Source organism: Poromitra crassiceps, assembly GCF_964638095.1.
Source record: "Poromitra crassiceps genome assembly, chromosome: 9".
NCBI classification, from domain to species: domain Eukaryota; kingdom Metazoa; phylum Chordata; class Actinopteri; order Beryciformes; family Melamphaidae; genus Poromitra; species Poromitra crassiceps.
This window is the reverse complement of record NC_139630.1, coordinates 11438020-11463019: the sequence shown is the minus strand read 5'-3', so window position 1 is coordinate 11463019 and position 25000 is coordinate 11438020. Positions and strand designations below refer to the sequence as shown.

General features: G+C 43.9%; 2 protein-coding genes across 2 annotated transcripts in view; both read left to right on the top strand.

The window, feature by feature from the left end:
* Positions 1 to 1883: 1883 nt before the first annotated feature.
* On the top strand, positions 1884 to 7328 carry LOC310782797 (protein LBH). The gene is made up of 3 exons (XM_083643553.1): positions 1884 to 1912; positions 5315 to 5504; positions 7208 to 7328. Exons 1-3 carry the CDS (start codon positions 1901 to 1903, stop codon positions 7264 to 7266), a joined length of 261 nt encoding a protein of 86 aa, XP_083499679.1. The 5' UTR covers positions 1884 to 1900; the 3' UTR covers positions 7267 to 7328.
* A 3675-nt stretch (positions 7329 to 11003) lies between these two features.
* tnfaip2a (tumor necrosis factor, alpha-induced protein 2a) overlaps positions 11004 to 25000 on the top strand; it is an 18685-nt gene continuing 4688 nt past the window's right edge. Inside the window, exons 1-8 of the mRNA XM_083642855.1 lie at positions 11004 to 11164; positions 11795 to 11905; positions 15186 to 15596; positions 17123 to 17381; positions 17809 to 17923; positions 21157 to 21279; positions 21907 to 22001; positions 24797 to 24889. Of these exons, the coding sequence (XP_083498981.1) occupies positions 11158 to 11164; positions 11795 to 11905; positions 15186 to 15596; positions 17123 to 17381; positions 17809 to 17923; positions 21157 to 21279; positions 21907 to 22001; positions 24797 to 24889 (1214 nt within the window). The 5' untranslated portion in view covers positions 11004 to 11157. The remainder of the gene's footprint in view (positions 11165 to 11794; positions 11906 to 15185; positions 15597 to 17122; positions 17382 to 17808; positions 17924 to 21156; positions 21280 to 21906; positions 22002 to 24796; positions 24890 to 25000) is intronic.

The following is a 25000-nucleotide window of genomic DNA, read 5'->3' as shown; positions in this document are numbered from 1 at the left end:
GGATCCATAATTTATATTATCCAGGTTCAACAGCTCAGAATAGCTCAGCTCACTGACAGACTCATCTAATATACAGTAGCACCCCAGATAATCTGGGCCTCCGGCCCAGAGTCCCTTTATCGGTATTGGTAACCCTTCAATGACCCCTGGTACCCCTTCAATGACCCCTGGAGCCCCTTCAATGACCCCTGGAACCCCTTCAATGACCCCTGGAGCCCCTTCAATGACCCCTGGAACCCCTTCAATGACCCCTGGAACCCCTTCAATGACCCCTGGAGCCCCTTCAATGACCCCTGGAACCCCTTCAATGACCCCTGGAACCCCTTCAATGACCCCTGGAACCCCTTCAATGACTCCTGGAGCCCCTTCAATGACCCCTGGAGCCCCTTCAATGACCCCTGGAACCCCTTCAATGACCCCTGGAGCCCTTTTCAAGGACCTCTGGAGCCCCTTCAATGACCCTGGTGCAAAATCTCGTCAAGAGATCTCAAGAAAGAATCCAGCTGGCTTGCAAGGTTATGGTAGTTTAGCAGCACAGCGAAAAACGAAATAAAACTATATAAGCACTTTGCTTATATATCACTATGTGATAAGCAAGGCCACATTTAGTTGCCAGATTTCTGAATGGAGTTTGGTGTGGCTGCCTCTCCACATAAGAAAATGGGACAAGCTAACGTTTAACTGATCTCTTAGCAGTTTTAGCAGAATAGCAACAGGCTTTTGACGGCAGGGGGACGGGGAAAAAGCTTCGAAAACAAGCTAATATTATGCGGCTAGTTAGAACTTGCCTTATATGAACGCTGTATCCAGCCCATTGATGAGGTTCCACCAGGTTACATGCATCGATATCCACATTGACAGTGTCACCCTTACTCTATTTACAAAAAACATTGCAGATCCGGGTTTTTATTTATTTATTGTTAGTGAAAACAACAACACGGCAACTCTTCGGCATATCAATATTAATTTAAACCGTTTTAAATAGTTTGTTTGAAGTGTTTTCGGCTTCTTGTACAGTCTTTTGCTATGACGAGTTTCACCCTAAAAGGGACGCGGTCATGAGAGCCTACCACAAAATGACGTATAGAGAGCCGCAGGGATGACGTATTTTTGTAGGCTGAATGCGGAAGTCCCGAACTTCCTGGTTCAACACTGTTTCTGTCTATGGGATTTTTGAATGGGTTTTTGGCGCGATGCTTCAAATAAGGTATCTGGGCAACGCAAGTTTAATCAAACGCGAACCAAGGTTCAGCGGGATAATCTTCACACATGAGGACCACTTTCATGAGTTTTGAAGCGTAAATGCGAGCCCTAGAAGTAAAATGCTCCAGCTAAGCTAATCCAGAACTACACACTGTCGCATAGGCTTCCACGTCACGTCAGCACTCAACCTGGACTGTTGTTGATGTGTGCACTGATTACCCCGGGCTGAACGGGGCTGAACCAGGTGAGGGAAAGAGAATTTCCGTGTTCGCCCTTTGAAGTGGTGACGTTATTGACGTATATATCCCCATCGACTCAAAAGTGTAGTCTCATTTAGCCGTTTGCTAGCTAGCCGTCCTTTTAACGGCACATAAAAGCTTCAAAACTCATAAAAGTGGTCTTCATGTGTGAAGATGATGTTACTACCATCTGGTTCGCGTTTGATTAAGCCAGCGTTGCCCAGAGAGCTTATTAGAAGCATCGCGCCAAAAACCCATTCAAAACTCCCATAGGCGAAAACTGTGTTGAACCAGGGCTGTTAGCATCGATGATTTCCGGACTCGTTACTGCGGCTCTCTATTGCCGATCTGATGTATCCGGCTGTCCTTCCTGTTTCCTGTCCAGCTCTGGAGTCTGATTGGATGAGATGACGAACACCTGTGACTCGGCGGTGGGCGGAGCTACAGGAGACGAAGGAATGTCTTTCCAGGTGGGACACACACACGCACGCACGCACGCACGCACACACACACACACACACACACACACACACACACACACACACACACACACACACACACACACACACACACACACACACACACTCTCTCTCTCTCTCTCTCCCTCTCACTCTGAAGTAAAACAACTTGGTTAAGTTTAGAGTTGTGGTTTGGGTTAAGGTTAAATAACAAAAGGCTGGTGGTGTGAAAGGCACGTGTTTGCTCACTCCATCCACCCCGACCACAGCATCCATTTGAATGCCACACTCCTGTGGCGTCTATTTCAGTCGTTGTGGGAGTTCTATTGAAGTCTATTGGACTACCCTGCACCTTGTGGGAGTTCTATAGAAGTCTATTGGACTACCCTGCACCTTGTGGGAGTTCTATAGAAGTCTATTGGACTACCCTGCACCTTGTGGGAGTTCTATAGAAGTCTATTGGACTACCCTGCACCTTGTGGGAGTTCTATAGAAGTCTATTGGACTACCCTGCATGTTGTGGGAGTTCTATAGAAGTCTATTGGACTACCCTGCACCTTGTGGGAGTTCTATAGAAGTCTATTGGACTACCCTGCACCTTGTGGGAGTTCTATAGAAGTCTATTGGACTACCCTGCACCTTGTGGGAGTTCTATAGAAGTCTATTGGACTACCCTGCACCTTGTGGGAGTTCTATAGAAGTCTATTGGACTACCCTGCACCTTGTGGGAGTTCTATAGAAGTCTATTGGACTACCCTGCACCTTGTGGGAGTTCTATAGAAGTCTATTGGACTACCCTGCATGTTATGGGAGTTCTATAGAAGTCTATTGGACTACCCTGCATGTTGTGGGAGTTCTATAGAAGTCTATTGGACTACCCTGCACCTTGTGGGAGTTCTATAGAAGTCTATTGGACTACCCTGCATGTTGTGGGAGTTCTATAGAAGTCTATTGGACTACCCTGCACCTTGTGGGAGTTCTATAGAAGTCTATTGGACTACCCTGCACCTTGTGGGAGTTCTATAGAAGTATATTGGACTACTCTGCATGTTGTGGGAGTTCTATAGAAATCTATTGGACTACCCTGCACCTTGTGGGAGTTCTATAGAAGTCTATTGGACTACCCTGCATGTTGTGGGAGTTCTATAGAAGTCTATTGGACTACCCTGCACCTTGTGGGAGTTCTATAGAAGTCTATTGGACTACCCTGCACCTTGTGGAAGTTCTATAGAAGTCTATTGGACTACCCTGCATGTTATGGGAGTTCTATAGAAGTCTATTGGACTACCCTGCATGTTGTGGGAGTTCTATAGAAGTCTATTGGACTACCCTGCACCTTGTGGGTGTTCTATAGAAGTCTATTGGACTACCCTGCATGTTGTGGGAGTTCTATAGAAGTCTATTGGACTACCCTGCACCTTGTGGGAGTTCTATAGAAGTCTATTGGACTACCCTGCACCTTGTGGGAGTTCTATAGAAGTATATTGGACTACTCTGCATGTTGTGGGAGTTCTATAGAAATCTATTGGACTACCCTGCACCTTGTGGGAGTTCTATAGAAGTCTATTGGACTACCCTGCATGTTGTGGGAGTTCTATATAAGTCTATTGGACTACCCTGCACCTTGTGGGAGTTCTATAGAAGTCTATTGGACTACCCTGCACCTTGTGGGAGTTCTATAGAAGTCTATTGGACTACCCTGCATGTTGTGGGAGTTCTATAGAAGTCTATTGGACTACCCTGCACCTTGTGGGAGTTCTATAGAAGTCTATTGGACTACCCTGCATGTTGTGGGAGTTCTATATAAGTCTATTGGACTACCCTGCACCTTGTGGGAGTTCTATAGAAGTCTATTGGACTACCCTGCATGTTGTGGGAGTTCTATAGAAGTCTATTGGACTACCCTGCATGTTGTGGGAGTTCTAGAGAAGTCTATTGGACTACCCTGCACCTTGTGGGAGTTCTATAGAAGTCTATTGGACTACCCTGCATGTTGTGGGAGTTCTACAGAAGTCTATTGGACTACCCTGCACCTTGTGGGAGTTCTATAGAAGTCTATTGGACTACCCTGCATGTTGTGGGAGTTCTATAGAAGTCTATTGGACTACCCTGCATGTTGTGGGAGTTCTATAGAAATCTATTGGACTACTCTGCATGTTGTGGGAGTTCTATAGAAATCTATTGGACTACTCTGCATGTTGTGGGAGTTCTATAGAAATCTATTGGACTACCCTGCATGTTGTGGGAGTTCTATAGAAGTCTATTGGACTACCCTGCACCTTGTGGGAGTTCTATAGAAGTCTATTGGACTACCCTGCATGTTGTGGGAGTTCTACAGAAGTCTATTGGACTACCCTGCACCTTGTGGGAGTTCTATAGAAGTCTATTGGACTACCCTGCATGTTGTGGGAGTTCTATAGAAGTCTATTGGACTACCCTGCATGTTGATTGGACTACCCTGCATGTTGTGGGAGTTCTATAGAAATCTATTGGACTACCCTGCATGTTGTGGGAGTTCTATAGAAGTCTATTGGACTACCCTGCACATCGATTGGACTACCCTGCATGTTGTGGGAGTTCTATAGAAGTCTATTGGACTACCCTGCACCTTGTGGGAGTTCTATAGAAGTCTATTGGACTACCCTGCACATTGATTGGACTACCCTGAAGTCGATTGGACTACTGTGCCTGCACATTGTGGGAGTTCTACAGAAGTCTATTGGACTACCCTGCACGTTGAAAAATTAGGAAAAAGGGGTACCCTGGCCCAATGTGTTAAAACAGCCAAGGGGTCCTGACAAACTTTACTTTGCACTTTATAATTTTTGTGAGATTGTTTTTCTCGTTTGCTTCATCTTCTATTGATGTGACCGCATACTTGCACAAAGGCAAATTCCTCGTTTGTAATCTAATTACTTTCTGTGTCTATTAAAGTGAATCTTGAATCTTGAACCAAGCATCACGATTCACCTTATGTTCCAATGCACGGATCAGCCTTGCTATTGTGTTGACTGTGACAGTACAGTATTATATTGTGTTCATTGTGTCAACTGTGGCCAACACTGCTGAGGGGAAGAGCCAGTCAGACTAGGTTTGACACAGACAGCGCTTTGAACAGGAAGTCGTAATACATATATATATATATATATATATATATATATATATATATATATATATATATAATGTAGCCCCGCCCACTTGACCCAGTTATGTATATATATATATATATATATATATATATATATATATATATATATATATATATATATATATATATATATATATATACATTAGGTGTATATATAAAATAATAAATGGCAGATGAAATCCCGGTGCGTATGCCTAACCCGGAAGTGGGCGTGACTTTGAATGTCTATTTGAGCGGTTGACTCTGACGTGCTCTGGTTGCTGCAGATGTCTCCAGACTCCCAGGCTGTGAGGCCCTGTGTGGGCCGCCGCCTGCCCTCCATCGTGGTCGAGCCGACGGCCGGCGGCGAGGTGGAGAGCGGCGAGCTCCGCTGGCCGCCCGACGACCTCTGCTGCCCCGGCAACGACCTCTACTGCCACGGCAATGACCCCAGAGATGGCCAGGCCCAGGCAGACGGTCAGTGGGTTTATCACACACTTCCTTACACCAGAATAAAATCTCTGCATTGTACATTTCTGCAATCCACAGATACGTACAATCTCAACGTAAATTTGAAACAAAATGGCAATTAATTGCTCGCTGCCTTTCCAACGTTAAACGCAAATAGAACAACAACTTGTGTTTATGCAATTAAAACAAACTTTGGCAGTTAAAATAACTTTGCTAAATTGGGATTATGGTTTGGGTTAGGCTTAAAGTCGAGCTGAACCCAAAAAATGACTTTTATTTTATTTTAGTTCAAACACCTGGGTATTCAGTGCACCTATTTAATAATGTATGCCAAAAAATCACAAAAATCTAATTTCTTTAGTTTTTCACACTTTTTCACATCAAAAGTTCATTTCTCAAGATTTCATTCATAACAGTAATCTACAGTTTGCTGACGTCACCTAGTACTATCAAATCTCTACCCCATTTCAACGAATCATATCACGACATGGCAGCTGTCAATCAAATCTTCATTTCAGGATAATTTTCTATTCCAAAAGAAGGCAGAATTTCTAGCCGATAAACTAACTACTAACTTGGCCAATTATGCAAACTAAATCAAATGGTAATGTCTAAGAATGCAAATAAATGTAACTGGCTCGTTAAAACTCGCATTCCAGGAGTATTATTTACTGCAATAGCGATAGTGGCGCGCGCCGCAGAGAGCCTGGTTGTCAGGGGTCGCACCTCGGAGATTCCAGGCCGACAGGCTGCACTCTCCTCTCCGGCAGCTGGCTGCCTGCAGCTGGCTGAGCTCCACTCAGCCACTACCCTCGCGTCAGCAGGCTCTTCCCGAGGAGAGCGCCACAACACGCTGAATCCCACTCGATTTGGAGGCGGAACACGCCAGGATTGGCCAAAGCCCAATCCAGTCCCCAGAATTGTCAAATAAAATCATCCACAAGCTACTATGACCTGCCTCTCAACCTGTTATCTCAGACAAATTATGTTTTCAGTCTGAAACGGACTCTGACGCACACGACGAACGGGTTCAGTTCGACTTTAAATAACAAAAAAAAACGTTAAATGTGACTTACCGTTGAAATGTAGACTTTGAACACGCTGGGACTTGAACACGGCTCTCTGGTGTGAAAGGGAACTGTTAACACCCTCCTCCGACCACCCCAACAACAACACCTTTACTGGCCACCGCACTATTTCAATAGCCGACTCTAACGTTGTTACGCACATATCTCGGAATGTGATATGCACTGTATTTTTGGTCCAAAACATAGAGTACTGCAGGGATGACGTAATTTTGTAGGCTTAACCAGAAATCGCCGCCATGTTGGTTCTGGGGGGGGGGGGGGGTCTATGGGGTTTTAGAATGGGGATTTCACTTAAATGCATCAAATAAGGTCTGTTTATGGGAGCGGTAATTTGTGTTCAGCAAGATCATCTTCACACACGTGGGCCACTTTTATGACTTTTAAAACATAAATGCATTTTTTAAATGCGATTTTCAGTAAACGTTTCAAAAGTCATAAAAGTACGACTTTTGATGAACCCAAGTGCTACTTGCGGACTCATTCCTGTAGTGCTCTATTGATATTCTACATTTCCGTGGATCGCCGAAACGTACAATGTCGATTTTATTCTGAAGCCCAGGCTTGTTACAACACACAGTGTATCAGGCCCTGTGTTGAGAAGCAACCTGTGTGTGTGTTCAGATCTTCCCGCTGTGGAGGCAGAGCCAGATGAGCAGAGAATGGGCGGAGCTTCAAACTGACGGATAGCAGCGGCTGCTTTGTTCTAGCCAATCACAGTCAAGCTCTCCACGACGGGGAAGGGGCGGGGCCGGAGAGCCGCGGGTCGACCTCCAGGCCAGTGGACGGAGCCAAACCCTCTGATGGTCTGATGTGCCAAGCTGAAGAGGAACTGGCTGGACTTAGTTTGGTTTTCAGTTTTAACATTTTAACCTAAAGACTCCTGAAGCAGAGTATTACAGTATTTCGTCTAACATTGGCTCAGCTGCAGAGGGTACCACGGGCCGGTTGCACAAAACATCTTGAGTTAAGATTCTCCTTAGAGTCCGAGTTAAGGTTTCCATAAAATAAAATCGGTTGCACAAAACATGCTTATTTCTGGTCCTTAAGTTTTTCTTAAAATGTTTAACCTTAAGGAGATGACTTAAAGACCTTCTCCAGTCAGTTTTTCCTACCTGTATAACCACTGATGTTATATGAAAACGTACATGTGCGCGTGCTGTAGCAACGTACGTACGTCATTTGCACCAAAGAGCTTACATTGATAAGAACTGATGGTACCACCACTGATTGTTCCACTGATTGTTCCACTGCAGCCCAATGACTGAAGCACTGTGTCTTTTCTCACTTTGTTAAACTCTGTGCCCAGACTGGAAACACCGGCTGAAGTCGCCGCCATGACAGTCTCACCGCATTGATAGGTTGTCAGTTTAGTTATATCAAACTGGTCATTTAGTGGTGTTTTGTTTCCACATAATTAACATAGCTCACAGAGCTAACAGCTAGCTAATGCCAGAGGCAAATGCCCGCTACACCAGCTAAATGTAACTTACTGTAATCTATTATCTGGATATCATACGTAACTCGCTGTCAACCATAATATTCGAAGTCATCACCTGTTTTTACCAACAGCCTATTTTTAGGACCTTGAGCCCAAAATAAGGTTATTTGTCAACAAAATACACTGGCAAACACTGTGGCTAATCAACAGAGCAGGGAAAAACCCAGCTACACATGAAATGTCTTAAAAATGACCAAATACACTGGAGCGGGACCTTAAGGGTGTTTCATGCAACCGATTTAATTGGATGGAAACCTTAACTCAGACTTTAAGGAAAATCTTAACTCAATGTGTTTTGTGCAACCGGCCCCAGGCCTTTATTGGGAGGCTTATATTAGAGACAGGCCTTTATTTCTAATTCCCAGTGGTGGATCAAGTAGCTGAAAGCCACACAGTTTGAGTAAAAGTACAGATATCTTACCAGAAAATGACTTTTGTAGAAGTTAAAGTCACCTGTTACCTATTAGAATATTACTTGAGTAAAAGTCTTAACGTATCTGATATTTACTCTAGGCTACTTAAGTATCAAAAGTAATTTTCTGATATGTAATGTACTTAAATATTGAAAGTAAAGGTACAAGTAAATGCTGTTAATAAAAAAGCAAGCAAAAGACATGCCTGGGCTTGAGTGGAAATCTTGAGTTTTATAGCGTTGGCAAATGTTATGGTGCATTACTGCTACCAACTGGAATGGAGTGTGGATTGTGATTAACCTAACGTGAAAGCTAGGGGCACTGACTCACCAAACCTGCTTTGTTGCAGGCTATTATGCTCCAATTTTATTTTGTAGTAATGAAGATGCTTAGGGGAAATGTAATGGAGTAAAAGTATACATTTTATTTAGCAACTGTAGTGGAGTAAAGGTGAAAGTTGTCAGAATATAAATACTGAAGTAAAGTAGCCTACAGATACTGTACACATTTCAGCCCTCTGCCCATACCATCCTGCATTTCGAAATTGCCCCACTCCTTCTAGCCAATTGGCATGAACACAAACACACACACACACACACACACACACACACACACACACGCACACACACGCACACGCACACACACACTTGACCTCGATCCATGCCACATTTCAGCCTCCTTGGGCGAAAACTGCCTGCGAAAGGGTGGCAAACTTTTTGTGGACTAACCAACAGTGTTCACAGTCGGTCCACAGTTTGTGTTGATGTAGAATAATGTTCAGATAGAGGGCTATCCTGATGACCCAGCCACTGTCAGCATGCATTATATCAAATACCCTATTATAATATAATATGGAACCCTGCTAATCATCTCATGTATTCTGATGGCTTTGAAGAACGATCTTCATCTATACAGTGATATTAGTTAGCAGGGGAAAGATGTCTGCCTAAATCATATAGACACAATAAACAGGAAAACACAAACAATAACAAGGCCCAAAAATGCATTGACAATAATAAACAAGACAACATAATCGTCTATCAGGCTCACTCAAGGTTTAGTTGAGTCTGGAGTACTGCATGATGGAAAGCAATGGATTGACATTGACTAAATAGCTATTGTTAAAATATATAAAAAAAAAAAAGGTTGAGCATACTGGGCAATATGGATGCACATTGCTCATTAAGTAATGACCATCAAGTATTGCAGCCAAGCCATATAAATAGTATTTTATATTTGATTATGTATAACAGGAAATCTGGGGGATAACAGTTTGAACAGGGTCAGATGCAACTGGTAAATATAATAATAATGTTGTTATCTAGAATTTACAGGTTGCTTAAGTTTGTCAGTAAAGGAGATGCTGGATCATCAGCCAGAGTCAGTACAAGCTAAGTTGATCCACAGTCAAGCTCATCCAGTACGAACACAGACCCAGTACAGTCGGCTTCAGCAAGTACTAACAACAAAGACCCTGTACAGTTTCAGCAAATAAGTCCATCCCTTGGTGGTTAGGTGGCGCTGTTGGCGCCGCTCACCAAACGTCTGGAAACCGAGACTAATCCCTATGTCAACAAACCACTGAGGCCATAAATGTCTGAGCCATAGACACATCAGGTGATGTAGTTGTACTGTAGTCCACTAGATGGAGACATTGACCACACCATCTAGAGTGAACTAAACAGCAGACCAGCATACACAGATGGAATGATGGAGGAGAGTGTGGATCTAAAATCTGCCTGACGTCACAAAATGAAGTTTCTAGTGTCATAAACCTATTTTACAGTCTGGTAAAGAAATTGTCAGAAATCCTCCTGTTAGCATCGCTAGCCTCCTGTTAGCATCGTTGTCTGCAAGTGAGAGTCAACTGAAGGCTTTCCCCTCAAACCTGCTGGCAGAAAGCAACACAAATACAATGGAAACTGATGGTTACAATACTGTAACTTTTGGTGGAGAAAATGATCTGCGACACAACGAGAAGTTAAGCACCCTGTAGCCTACCCTGTTCCGGTTGGTAGGACTTACTGTTTTACTACAATATTCAGTTTTTGTAGTAGCCAATTTCAGAATTTTATTTCTTATTGTTATTTTTTATTGTTCTATCTTTGAGGCCCATCATTTAACTTGTTGTCTTTTTCAATTAACTTTCAGTTACGGTTTGTCAATCGCTTTTAAAGCACTTTGGATTGCATTCAAATTGTTAGAAAGGTGTTACTTTTCTGTCTAACCTCCAGCAGACAGTCAGCTGTCACTGTGCCTCAAACCAAAGCAGCAGATAAAGCAAAAATACATCTGCTGTGTGTGTTGTCTTCCACAGAGAGGCAGACAGTTAAGGGCAGACAGGCAGGCAGGCAGGCGGTCTTCAACCCCCCCCCCCCCACACACACACACACACACACACACCACCAGCCATGCCCCCGCCTGCTGCAGTGCTGTTTGATAGGCAGACAAGACGAGAGAGAGAGTCAGAGAGAGAGAGAGAGAGAGAGAGAGAGTCAGAGCGAGAGAGCAAGCTGCGGGTGGAGACAGGTTTAAAGTGTGACGGTCTTTACGTCTTTTAAAACTCCATTTGATTTTGTTTAGCTATACCTGGAAAATAGATTTCTCTGTGCGTGTCCCTGCGGAATGACGCGCGGTACCGTCTGCACACCTCCATCATCATGTCTGGTAAGCTACACTCCATGCCCAACAGAAATGTCTCAGAAACAGGTTTTTTTGTAGGCCAATTAATAAGCTATCATATAACTGCTAAAAGGTTTATACATGTGTTATTATCTTGTTATTACAGTATTAGGTTATATATTTTGCTTATCCTACCATATGCCACTACTTACTTGAATATTTGCTCTTTTCCACCTCTATCCTCCTATAGCCTAATTTAATCCCTGTTTAATATGTTTAAATTCATAATTTGAGTATCCTGCTTTTATTCTGTCTGTCAAAGCACCTTGTAAACTCTTATCTGAAAAGGTGCTATACGTTGTTATTAGTATCATTATGTATTATTATTATTATTACAAATACTAAATAGGTTAAATATTTATATAATTTAACTGCTAAAAGGTTCATATCATGTTATTATTTTAATCACAGACATTTTTAATGTTGTTTATAAGCATAAAAGTAAGTATCTTTGGTATCAGTGAGTTTCTGACTTCATGTTGTTGGAACATAAAACAAAATCTGCTGGATTTCATATTGTAGTGATGTAATTGATCCTGTGATGTGTGACATCACTGTTGGTGTATTTGTTGGCTGGGTGCCAGTGAAGCTGATTGAATGTGAATGTGATCTCAGGGGAAAAGGAGTCAGAGGAGCAGAGAGGAGAGAGGAGGAGACCGAGGCTGCTGAAGATTCCAGGAAACATCTGGAGGAACCACAGGAGAACCCAGCAGGAGAACCCAGCAGGTTTTTATCTTTTATATGTTTATTGCTCTGGGACAATGCACACCAAACAACAGCCCATGCACATCTGCAGTCCCTTGCCAGATTTTTAAAAGGCAGTCTAAAAGGTAGAGGAGCATGTCAGAGGAGAACCCAGCAGAGAGACCCAAGGTGTGTTCACACCAATTCGGAAAAAAGCTTCACTCACTTGAGTGTTTTCATGTCACCGGCTCGCTGTGTTGGCTCTGTGTTGTGCAGTGCATCATTCGCTGACGTTAGCGGACTCCATTTCTAAGCTTGTGTTTCAGCCTGTGGATCTTCTTCTTTGGTTAACTGGCAGAGCACTGTAGATCTCGGCAGCACGCAGAAATGTCCAATCTGTTGGATTTTCCGCAATGATGTGACCCGAGTCCTTCACATAGAAATCAGCCCACATGCTGTTATAGACAACGGAGGAAGTGGGGAAGGTCTAATTCTACATCCCATTTACTCATTGACAATACAAAACAATCAATATGTACATGTAAAATTGCTTCACAATTATTACAGTATACCTTTAACTCTCTAGTGATCTCATCTGTAACTAGAAGGGCACTTCTACCTCTGCCAAGGTTCGTGCTACTGTATTATTGCTTGTTCGTGAATCGGATCCTGATCCGTTCAAAAATGTAATGGATTCTTCCTTGGCCCATGTGTAACGGTGTTGTGTTGGAGGTACTTGCAGCAACCCATGTTAAGGGCTTGCCCAGGAGTGGATTCGAACTGCCGACCTTCGGCTTGCTGGACGGACACGCTTACCACTGCACCAAGAGAGCTAGCTCCCTTGGCGGAGCTACCACTACTGCTCGAGACTCACGAGGACTCACATTCATTCGGTTACACATGCTACACCCTTTCACCAAGTTTCATGAAAATCAGGCCAGTAGTTTTTCCGTAATCCTGCTGACAATCAGACAGATAAACGCCACCAAAAAGATAACTCCCTTGCGGAGGTAAAAAATCAAAAGAAGAAGAAGAAGAAAAAAGCTTCTCAATAAATGTGAGCCTGAAGCATTTCACATTACTATGATGTGTATTCCATCATTCATATCAATGTAGGCATTTTACTAAAAGTCAATAATGTAACCATACTGACCATCCTGTAGACTTAACTGCTCTGAGATAGTAGGCTATGCAGTATGCACTGTGCTTTGCACCAGTGTTCATGTAAACAAAAGATGCCTTCTGCCACGCTCCTTGTAAAGCTAGTCAGGAATGTTCTATATGGAACTGTTGAGGTTAGAGGAGTAATTTATCATAGCAAACCTATACAAACTGGACATGCAGATGATGTCTTGGAACATGCTGTTTAGCTCACAGAAAGGGGATGGTCAGAGGGGAGAGATTACTTAACTTTATGTATGTGAGGAGGTACGGTGGTACGGTGGTGCAGTGGTAAGCACTATCGCCTCACAGCTCGAAGGTCGTGGGTTCGATTCCCACCTGGGACGAGGTGAACGCTGAAGGAATGCATGCCCGTCCGCATGTCCTCATGCCGACCCCACCGCCCGGGTGGGGTCGGCAAAAGGGCCTTTCTGTGTGGAGTTTGCATGTTCTCCCCGTGCCTCCCGGGGGTTTCCTTCACATAGGAACCCCCTTCACAAAAACATGCAATATCCTGGTTGCTAATGTTTATTGAGACTGTTCCTCCTCTGGTCGTTAAGGCGCCTGTTCAGAGGGAGGGGAACTGGTTGGAATAGCGTGAACCTCCCACGTGCTATGTCCTACCGGTGAAGCTTCCTCTGTCAGGTGAAAAGAAGCGGCTGGCTGACTGCCCATGTCTCAGAGGAAGCATGGAGCCAGTCTTGGCTCTCCCCAGATCGGCAGAGGATGGAGTAGCAACCAGGATTGAGAAATCAAGTGAGCACTAATGGGGGATAAAATGGGATAAAAAAAATATTTGAAAAAAAAAAAAAAAACTTTATGTATGTGTATATATATGTATATATATATATCTGCTATTATACATGTTCTCTACAGTTCACTGAAAATACGATACGTATTACTGATTATTATTTTGGCTTATATTTATTTGATTTATTTTGCTATATTATCTAACTGATACTTGGGTGTTAATTGCCGTAGTTATAGTGTTCTTGTCTCTTTTGTCTTGTTTGTCTTGTTGTTTGTCATGTCTCTTCTGATTTAAATTGTAACTTCCTTGAATCGTGTTTTTGCTTGTTAGGACCCCCTCAAAAATGAGATGATTCATCTCAAGGGGTTTTTTCCTAAATGAATAAACTTGAATATTACCAAATTTGGTTTAAAGAACAAGGCTAATGTCTACGTCATTTAGTTATTATATTACTCATCTGTTGAAAGAAGAATATGCTTCAGTAACAATGATGTTCTTGTTGTACGACAGCAGAACACCGTTCTTTGTGATGTGTGAAGGTTCCGTGTGACTCCTGTCAGACATTGGACTCAATGGACTGGACCAGAGCCGTGTATATAGAAGAGTCGCGACATCTCCATTCACTCCAATGGACCAGTTTTTTACTCTCAAGAGTTCCAGGAAGTAAGGTCCTGGATTAAGCAGCACTGTCGAGTTGCAGCAAAATAGACAGTTTGTGTTGTACTTTGAAAATGTTTTTTTTTTCTTGAATCAAATTGTGCGAGACCCTTTCCTGGCTGTTCCTTGGCTAATGAGTCACACATTTTTGTCCTCCGCCACTCCCTCTCTAGAGGACACTAGACTGGACTATAGAGAGAGTTCAACTTCCAGTTACTTCCTGTATCTGTGTCACGTGGGTTTCGTCACTGCCAGACCCGGTTAGCAGCAGGTCTTGAGTCTGTTGGAGTCATTGGGAGAAGTGAACGTGATCTCAGATTGTGACAGATTATTTCGCCCCATAATCATCAAAGTAAATATTGGGCGCATTTTCCACCACCCACATATCTTCTGAACGTTCTGACACTAAAATAGCATTTTTACAGCAGGTAGCGATTAGCTAAAGCTACATTGTGAAGTTTGCAAATATAGTCGCTAAATCAGGTGGTTGGAGAAAAGATTCTGCGGATATCTTAGTTATCAACTAGATTCAGCTAACAAGGGGCAATTTTGTGTTTGTATAAGTGCTGTGTGTGGAGTTTGGGAACTCACTCACTATCTCTAGCTAAAGTTAGCTTTCCAGGTCAGCACCACACTTCAAGCGGAGAGGTGACCACACCCATTTAGGAGACCGAAAGAGTATCATTTCATACTATTGATGGTGCCTGGAATGATGAATCTATATAATCCATCATCTATGCTTCTCTGTTCCAGAGGAGGATCAGCAGGACCTGCAGGAGGGCCTGGGCCTACAGGAGGCCCTGGGCCTACCGGAGGAGCTGGGTCTGGAGCAGCAGAGCAGCCGGCTGGTCCTCAGGGAGGAGGAGCTGTTCAGTCAGGAGGAGCCCAGCGAGGAGGAGGAGGACCAGCTGCAGAGAGAGCTGGAGGCCCTGCTGCTGCAGGTCTGGATGGGGGTCCACAGCACCTTCAGCACCTCCTCCCCCAGCCAGCTTGAGGCATTAAGGAGCGCCGTGGCCGCCGTCTGGCAGCAGGAGGTGCAGGACCGGCGGTGGGCGGGGCGTGCGGGGGGCCGGGTTCCTGCCTGGCGGCCTCTGAGGTGCCTCGGCACGCACGCCACTCTGCTGAGCAACATGGTGGAGTCCAGGCTGAGGAGCGCCGCACAAGGTTATTATGTTGACTTATAACTAAACTCAAAAAAATAGATGTGGGATTTGGCCAAGCATGAGGAGGCATTGGGTCATATGTTTATTGAGACTGGGATGTCTACATGAATGTGAGTCAACTGCCTTCGTAAAGTGTTGCGTTTGTATTGAGCTCATATATATATAATAGAGCTTAACAGTCACGTGATTTTTCGTGACGTCATTTGCCCCGGAAGTAATGGCTCATTTCCAGCACATATAACAGCACAGTACAGCTCTACTCGACCTGGTCTTACTCGTCTCTACTTGATTTAGACTCTGTTTCCATAGCAAGTTTACTCGCCTCCGCCCACACCTGGTCGTCATAGCGACCGCATATCTGCCCTCCGCCCATAGCCGAACTAGGCTATAACGTATAACATTAAAATTAAATCCATACAAGGAACTTTTAAACTGATTATGAAATACTGGTGCCTCTAAATGACCTACACTACAGTGTACATGGGCAAATGTGACAATCGGCTAGGAGAATGGATATCACTTTGTTGTTACTCACACTCACATGCATGCACTGCGCGGGGGACGGGAGAGGCGCTACGGGGAGAACCCCAGCGGCAACTCACCAGGCAAGACCGCGGCTTCGCTAAACCCCCGCCTGCGGCCTAGCGGAGCCAACTACAAAGGGCTTCCCGAGGAGCGGACTTTTTCTCTCTCAAAACAATTGAAAACCACCGTCATGTTAAAGCTGAGCAAGGAGATCGATTTTATTTCACCAGAGCCGAAGGCAGCAACACAAAAGAAATAACTTCTGGAAATAACAGAAGAGAATAAGGTAAGCCCCACTAAACTGGTATCCAGCATTGACAGTAGATAGGCCTACAGTAAACACGATTCTGCCTGACCAATCAGTCGTCTGCAGTGTTTTCACGTCACCGTATGGTACCAGGTCCACAGCCCTGGAACCTCAACAGAGCAGGGACCAAAAGCAGCACGACTCAACCCCGACTCAACCCGGGCTGTCCACGTTTTTGATCGGTGGAATGAGACAAAAAAGCGAGACGAGCTGTGCGGGGCCGCGTTGAAACCAGCAGTGGAAATGGGCCATAAGTTCAACAACGGGAAATAAATTCCTGTTGTTATTTTTTGTTCTCGCTTAAACCAAATTTTTTATGGTCACTCACGATTCAGTAGGTCACGGGTTGGCTTGGTTCGAGCCTTAAAACTCGTTATATAAGGATTTATCGAAATGTCTATGGAGAAAATGAATGCGGAACTTACTTCCGGGGCAAATGACGTCATGAAAAGTCATGTGACTGTTGAGCTCTATACCGATTCTGAAGTTCTTACATCTGCCCTGACAAATACCCCCCATATTATAAGAAAAAACTAAAAGTAATACGCAAACATTTTTAAATGATAAAAACTAAACTTAAACAAGCAAAGCCACTCTGGAAAACTGAAACTAAATTGAATTGATAACAAAAATTAAAAAATGAAATACAAACTCAAAACTAATGAAAAATAGGAACGATAATAACTGTGCCTCAGAGGAGACGAGTGCGGCGGATGGGCTGTCGTCGGGCCTGAAGCGGGAGGTGTGTGGTACGGGGAAACGTGTGAAGCAGGACCTGCTGACCCTGGTCAGGACGGTGAGGAGCTGCTACCCTCCAGAGCTCGACATCCTCAACCTGTACGCCGGGCTGTACCAACGGGCCTTCAGCACACGCCTGGCCCAGCTGGCCCGCTCCGGGCCCCAGTTCGACGACTGCTGCTACCTGCTCTTCTGGGTCAACCACTACTACCCAAAGTGAGTACCTGTAAGTTTGTTTCCAGCCAACTGTTTTTATGCACATTTTCAATTTACACAAAAAACCCGAGTGGAAACACAGAAAAAATATATCCCAGAAAAGTTTTTATGCTTGGGGGGAGTTGGAAAAGTTGGTGTATCGATAAAAGGTAAATGCGACTAAGTGCAATGGAAACAGATTCAGCGAATAAATGATGACGTACAGAAATCATGTGGCTTAAATGTCACTGAAGCTTCCGCTCCAATAGAAGTTAAACTCTAATATTAGTTCATTCAAGAACAATCTTGTCATAGATTTAACCATTTATTGCATAAATGGAAAATAAAGTTATGTTTGTCGTTGAAGGCTCCAAGTTTAACCTTTGAGCCATGCAGCACGAGCTGACAGTATGAGCTCGTCTTCAGTGCCGCTGTGTCTCTGCTGCAGTGAGATCTTAAACCATGAGGAGCTGCAGGGGAACATCAAGACGGCCTGTCTGGGATCTCTGCTACCCAGAGAGGACCTGGAGCGTCTGGAGGAGCAGTACCTCACCCATAAAGAGGTGAGCACTCACTCCGTCACTTTTTGAAGCACTGGGTAGCCCTTTCCCCCAATTTTTTGTTACCTTTCTCATCATTTTTCAACGACACAAGACTGTAGCCAATAACTTGTGTTACAATTATGGTTAGGCAACTAAAACAACTTGGTTATGGTTATAGAAATTGTTTGCTCATCATGGTTAAATAAGACATTTTTAAAATTTGGCTTACGGTTGAGATGTACTTTGAGAACGCTGGGAAAAGAACCCCGGTTGTCGGCATCGAAGGCAAACGTATCCGCCACCCCGACCACAACGCCCTTACTGGCCACCGTTTGTGGGAGTGACAAAAAATTGATACCCATTGTGTTAAAAAGGGATACCCAGTGTGTTAAAAAGGGATACCCAGTGTGTTAAAAAGGGATACCCAGTGTGTTAAAAAGAGATACTCAGTGTGTTAAAAAGGGGTAGCCAGTGTGTTAAAAAGGGATACCCAGTGTGTTAAAAAGAGATACCCAGTGTGTTAAAAAGAGATACCCAGTGTGTTAAAAAGGCGTACCCAGTGTGTTAAAAAGGGGTAGCCAGTGTGTTAAAAAGGGATACCCAGTGTGTTAAAAAGGGATACCCAGTGTGTTAAAAAGGGATACCCAGTGTGTTAAAAATGGATATCCAGTGTGTTAAAAAGGGATACCCAGTGTGTTAAAAAGGGATAGCCAGTGTGTTAAAAAGGGATAGCCAGTGTGTTAAAAAGAGATACCCAGTGTGTTAAAAAGGGATACCCAGTGTGTTAAAAAGGGATACCCAGTGTGTTAAAAAGGGATAGCCAGTGTGTTAAAAAGGGATACCCAGTGTGTTAAAAAGGGATACCCAGTGTGTTAAAAAGGGATAGCCAGTGTGTTAAAAAGGGATACCCAGTGTGTTAAAAAGAGATACTCAGTGTGTTAAAAAGGGATACCCAATGTGTTAAAAAGGGATACCCAGTGTGTTAAAAAGAGATACCCAGTGTGTTAAAAGGGATACCCAGTGTGTTAAAAAGGGATACCCAGTGTGTTAAAAAGGGATACCCAGTGTGTTAAAAAGGGATACCCAGTGTGTTAAAAAGGGATACCCAGTGTGTTAAAAAGGGATAGCCAGTGTGTTAAAAAGGGATAGCCAGTGTGTTAAAAAGGGATAGCCAATGTGTTAAAAAGGGATACCCAGTGTGTTAAAAAGGGATACCCAGTGTGTTAAAAAGGGATACCCAGTGTGTTAAAAAGGGATACCCAGTGTGTTAAAAAGAGATAGCCAGTGTGTTAAAAAGGGATACCCAGTGTGTTAAAAAGGGATAGCCAGTGTGTTAAAAAGGGATACCCAGTGTGTTAAAAAGGGATACCCAGTGTGTTAAAAAGAGATACCCAGTGTGTTAAAAAGGGATAGCCAGTGTGTTAAAAAGGGATACCCAGTGTGTTAAAAAGGGATACCCAGTGTGTTAAAAAGGGATAGCCAGTGTGTTAAAAAGGGATACCCAGTGTGTTAAAAAGGGATACCCAGTGTGTTAAAAAGGGATACCCAGTGTGTTAAAAAGGGATACCCAGTGTGTTAAAAAGGGATACCCAGTGTGTTAAAAAGAGATAGCCAGTGTGTTAAAAAGGGATACCCAGTGTGTTAAAAAGGGATAGCCAGTGTGTTAAAAAGGGATACCCAGTGTGTTAAAAAGGGATACCCAGTGTGTTAAAAAGAGATACTCAGTGTGTTAAAAAGAGATACTCAGTGTGTTAAAAAGGGATACCCAGTGTGTTAAAAAGGGATACCCAGTGTGTTAAAAAGGGATACCCAGTGTGTTAAAAAGGGATACCCAGTGTGTTAAAAAGGGATACCCAGTGTGTTAAAAAGAGATACCCAGTGTGTTAAAAAGAGATACTCAGTGTGTTAAAAAGGGATACCCAGTGTGTTAAAAAGAGATAGCCAGTGTGTTAAAAAGAGATACCCAGTGTGTTAAAAAGGGATACCCAGTGTGTTAAAAAGGGATACCCAGTGTGTTAAAAAGAGATACCCAGTGTGTTAAAAAGAGATACTCAGTGTGTTAAAAAGGGATAGCCAGTGTGTTAAAAAGAGATACCCAGTGTGTTAAAAAGGGATACCCAGTGTGTTAAAAAGGGATACCCAGTGTGTTAAAAAGGGATAGCCAGTGTGTTAAAAAGGGATACCCAGTGTGTTAAAAAGAGATACCCAGTGTGTTAAAAAGGGATACCCAGTGTGTTAAAAAGGGATAGCCAGTGTGTTAAAAAGAGATACCCAGTGTGTTAAAAAGGGATACCCAGTGTGTTAAAAAGAGATACCCAGTGTGTTAAAAAGGGATACCCAGTGTGTTAAAAAGGGATAGCCAGTGTGTTAAAAAGAGATACCCAGTGTGTTAAAAAGGGATACTCAGTGTGTTAAAAAGAGATACCCAGTGTGTTAAAAAGAGATACTCAGTGTGTTAAAAAGGGATAGCCAGTGTGTTAAAAAGAGATACCCAGTGTGTTAAAAAGGGATACCCAGTGTGTTAAAAAGGGATACCCAGTGTGTTAAAAAGGGATAGCCAGTGTGTTAAAAAGGGATAGCCAGTGTGTTAAAAAGAGATACCCAGTGTGTTAAAAAGGGATACCCAGTGTGTTAAAAAGGGATACCCAGTGTGTTAAAAAGAGATACCCAGTGTGTTAAAAAGAGATAGCCAGTGTGTTAAAAAGGGATAGCCAGTGTGTTAAAAAGGGATAGCCAGTGTGTTAAAAAGGGATAGCCAGTGTGTTAAAAAGGGATACCCAGTGTGTTAAAAAGGGATACCCAGTGTGTTAAAAAGGGATACCCAGTGTGTTAAAAAGGGATAGCCAGTGTGTTAAAAAGAGATACCCAGTGTGTTAAAAAGGGATACCCAGTGTGTTAAAAAGGGATACCCAGTGTGTTAAAAAGGGATAGCCAGTGTGTTAAAAAGGGATACCCAGTGTGTTAAAAAGGGATAGCCAGTGTGTTAAAAAGGGATAGCCAGTGTGTTAAAAAGGGATAGCCAGTGTGTTAAAAAGGGATACCCAGTGTGTTAAAAGGGATGAGGGATACCCAGTGTGTTAAAGTGTTAAAAAGGGATACCCAGTGTGTTAAAGAGGGATACCCAGTGTGTTAAAGAGGGATACCCAGTGTGTTAAAGAGGGATACCCAGTGTGTTAAAACATTGTGCCAAGGTGTCCTGACCAAGCGTCAGCATGTTGAGGAGGTGGGAGTGACGCGGTTGGTTTGGATCCCAGGGGAAAGTGAAGCTCTGGCTCTGGACGGCTCTGAAGAAGGAGGAGGAGAACTGGCAGAGCGGGAGCAACACAGATGTCATCGACCAGTACTGCTTCAGCCCGCTGGCTGTGGACGTCATACAGGTAATACAGGATAATTACAGGTGTAATACAACTTAATTACAGGTATACAGTAGTACAGGTAATACAGGTTAATTACAGTTACTGCTTAATTACAGGTGTAATACAACTTAATTACAGGTGTAATACAGCTTAATTACAGGTATACAGTAGTACAGGTAATACAGGTTAATTACAGGTACTGCTTAATTACAGGTGTAATACAACTTAATTACAGGTGTAATACAGCTTAATTACAGGTATACAGTAGTACAGGTAATACAGGTTAATTACAGGTATTGCTTAATTACAGGTGTAATACAACTTAATTACAGGTGTAATACAGCTTAATTACAGGTATACAGTAGTACAGGTAATACAGGTTAATTACAGGTACTGCTTAATTACAGGTGTAATACAGCTTAATTACAGGTGTAATACAGGTAATGCAAGTTAATTACATGTGATACAGCTAATTAAGTGTTATAGTGGGAATATATTCCAGGTTGACTGGGAAATACCGTGCTGTCAGTCATGACACTGCTCATGTCATCCTCCTCTTCCTCCACAGTCCAGCTTGTGTTTCTGAGCTTGACGTTGAAAGATGTCTGAGGTCAGCTCAGGTCTTGGACTCTTCCTTCTGTGTTTCAGGTAGTACACGGCTCCCTGACCGAAGCTGCTTCTGTTCTGAGAGACCAGAAGAAAGCCCAGAGGATCACAGCTCACCTGGACGGCTTCTTCAGCAGGTGATCAATCAATGATTAATCAATACCTTCTTCACAACATCTCACCGACATCTCATAATAATGACATCACAGGGCGATCAGCGCCAGCCTAGAGCTAGAACGTCTAGAGAGGCCATCCATACTCAAGAAAGGCCGTTCACATCCATTTGTCCACAGTGCTGCAGGAATTGCGCCCAGGGACTACAGATGCAAATGAGCTCTTAGCTATTTCTGATGCAATATATTTATTTTCTACTGTCCCTGCTCAAATAAACAATAAAGATAAAGATAAAGAATTGCATCCGATTCAATAAAGATTCACAGAGTAGAAAAAAGGTCACGGTACGTGTCCAATTGGGCGTGCACGTCCTAACTTCAATGCATGCATTGCATTATGACACAAGGAGTGGCGTTTTGAGGTAGCTGCACCTCATTTGCATAAGGTTGAGCTCCAGTCTACTTTATGCAAATTAGGTCCATGCAGCGCCTCCTCCCGAAACTCCTATACGACCTTTTAAACTAACCGTTGTAAATCCAAAACAAAGGCAGATTCAGCAACTGCGTGGTCGACTGTAGGCATCAAATGTTCTCAGAAACACATTTCGCTGAAGTGAAAGTTTCAAATGACCTGCCATGTTTCTCCAATGCTTCAGACGCTGCAGATGGCCCAGTCATCCAATCAGGGCCGCAAACCATCCTGATTGGATGAACCAAGAGCGTTCGTCCAATCAGGTGCAGCAAGGAAGCCTGCCTATCAAGCGTGCAATAGGTCCGTTTCACCGCAGCCATTTTGAGGTGCAAAGCAGGGTAAACACAGACACCAATAACATTAATGATGGTTCCATTCCATGTAGGTGTACCAGTGCTAGGGCCCTCATTAATGTTATTGGCTACACCTGTGTTTAACTTGCTTTGACATGTCAAAATGGCTGCTGTGAAATGGGAGGTAGCCCCCTCAGGCCAAGTCTAAGCAGGGTTTGGCTTGGTGACTGTGAGGACAATAGACTGGGCTCAGGTGATGAGAGCGGCCCAGATGGGGGATGGGACGTGCTTTGTTGCTACTCTTGTTATTGGTGTAAACATGATCCGGTGTGTTTTCTCCTCTGGTAGGACATTTTACAGGATGATCAAATTTGGGGACTAGCCTACAGACTTGAGGTTGGGTTTGGTTAAACTTTAACCACTTTAACTTTAACCGTTAAAGTATCCAGCAGTGATGAAAACAAACAAACAAACAAACAAACTCCGTCAGGGTAATCACTCGTGTTGTTTAGCTGCTAGCAGATAGTCAAGTGGTAATTTAGCGTTAGCATCTGGTGGCATCTACAATAGCAACACTGAGCTCCCACGGTAAATAAGAAGGCCAGCACTTTACCATCTGGTAGATCATAAATCACCATTTTCCCATTGACTTCTATACAATCTGACTGCTTTTTGCAGCCAATCTGCTGCCATTAGGAAGAACGGAGGTTTCTGGTCCTTCCACATTGGCTTAATTTTCCAGCCATAGAGGTTGCCATCTTGCTTCTGACCAGTCGGGAAGCTCTGGCTCGCACAGATGAAGCCGTGACACTAAAAAGCCGCAATTCTTCAAATGGCCACTGTTTGCTGGCTCCAAAAGGGAGGACATTCACCGCCATGTTAAAATGCCTGACTTACCGTATGCATCGTTTCAGTCTGGTCTTTAAAGCTAGATGTAATTTAAATTTTCATGACAACTGTACGGGGTGTGAATTTTTAAATAACTCGTCCGTTTAGAGTCAAATAGACCATAGAAAAGACTATGTTTTTGGCATGATTGACAGGTTGCCTGTCCACTGATCGCGCAGCTTGCCGATCACGGACCAATAGCAGGCGGAGCTGCGGCTCTGGGAAACCCCTGGTCTCGTGCCGTCTCGCGTGAGCTACGCAAGAACTGCAAGATGGCGACGGCCACACTCCCATACTCTAGACTTCAAAACGAAAGTCCAAAAACCCAATGGGTGACATCACGGTGACTCCGTCCATATGTTTTATACAGTCGTGGTTCTGACACATTCTGCTGGGCTGTGGTGAGCGTGAAGGCTGTCGTACCAAAGTTGTTGGACATGGTGCCGATGTGTTGTGGCGGTGCGTCTTGTTTGCGAGTCTGGTGTTCGGGCTAGCTAGCAGACAGGCTATTTCTCGTAACGGACAAGCCCGTCTTTTATTGTCACACGAGCACCACAATACATGCATGCGGCCACAACACACTCATGCTGACGGTGGCCGGTGAAAAGTGTCCTCTGCATTTAACCCATCCAGGCATGTCCTTTCCTCCGAGGGGCAGGCCAGGAGCAGTGGTCGCTTTCTCGTACAGCGCCCGGGGACCAACTTCGGATGTTGTCGTCACTGGTCGGATGACGATGATGATCTGATCTTCTGCATGTTTTTAGTGGGGGGGTTATATACGGAGGAACCCCCTGGGGGGTACGGGGAGAACATGCAAACTGCACACAGAGAGAAAGGCCCTTACGACGAGATACCCCACCTGGGCAGTAGGCACTGAAGATATGGGGGGGAACACAACCACAGCGCTCACAGTGTCCCAGGCGAGAATCGAACTCAGGACCTTCTAAGTGTGAGGCGACAACTCTACCACTGAGCCACCGTACCCCCAGGAAAACGAACACTAAAACTAAAAGCAGCAGTTTCTGGGGAGAGCACAGCCTTTGCGTCCCAGCGCGCTGCCATCTTGTGTATATACTCAGGATGGCGGCACAGGTTCTCTCTTGCTCTGATGTGTGTGTATGTTTATGCATGTGTGTGTGTGTGTGCACATGCATGTGTGTTTTCAGTTATAAGGCCAGTCTGGAGGAGTTTCTGAAAGGAAACCATGACAACAGCCAGTCAGTGATGAAGGCGAACCTGGTCTGCATCGAACAGTTCAGGTAAGAAGACGCTGGCTGACTGTCTCCCTGCCTGTCTGTCTGTGTGTCTGTCTGCCTGTCTGTCTGTCTGTGTGTCTGTCTGTCTTTCTGTTTGTCTGTCTGTCTGTCTGT

What these genes read in the sequence shown, in the direction of transcription:
- LOC310782797 (XM_083643553.1), top strand. An exon ending in TGGCCAGGCCCAGGCAGACG is followed by an intron (nt 5,505 to 7,207) that starts GTCAGTGGGTTT and finishes GTGTGTGTTCAG; the next exon opens with ATCTTCCCGCTGTGGAGGCA.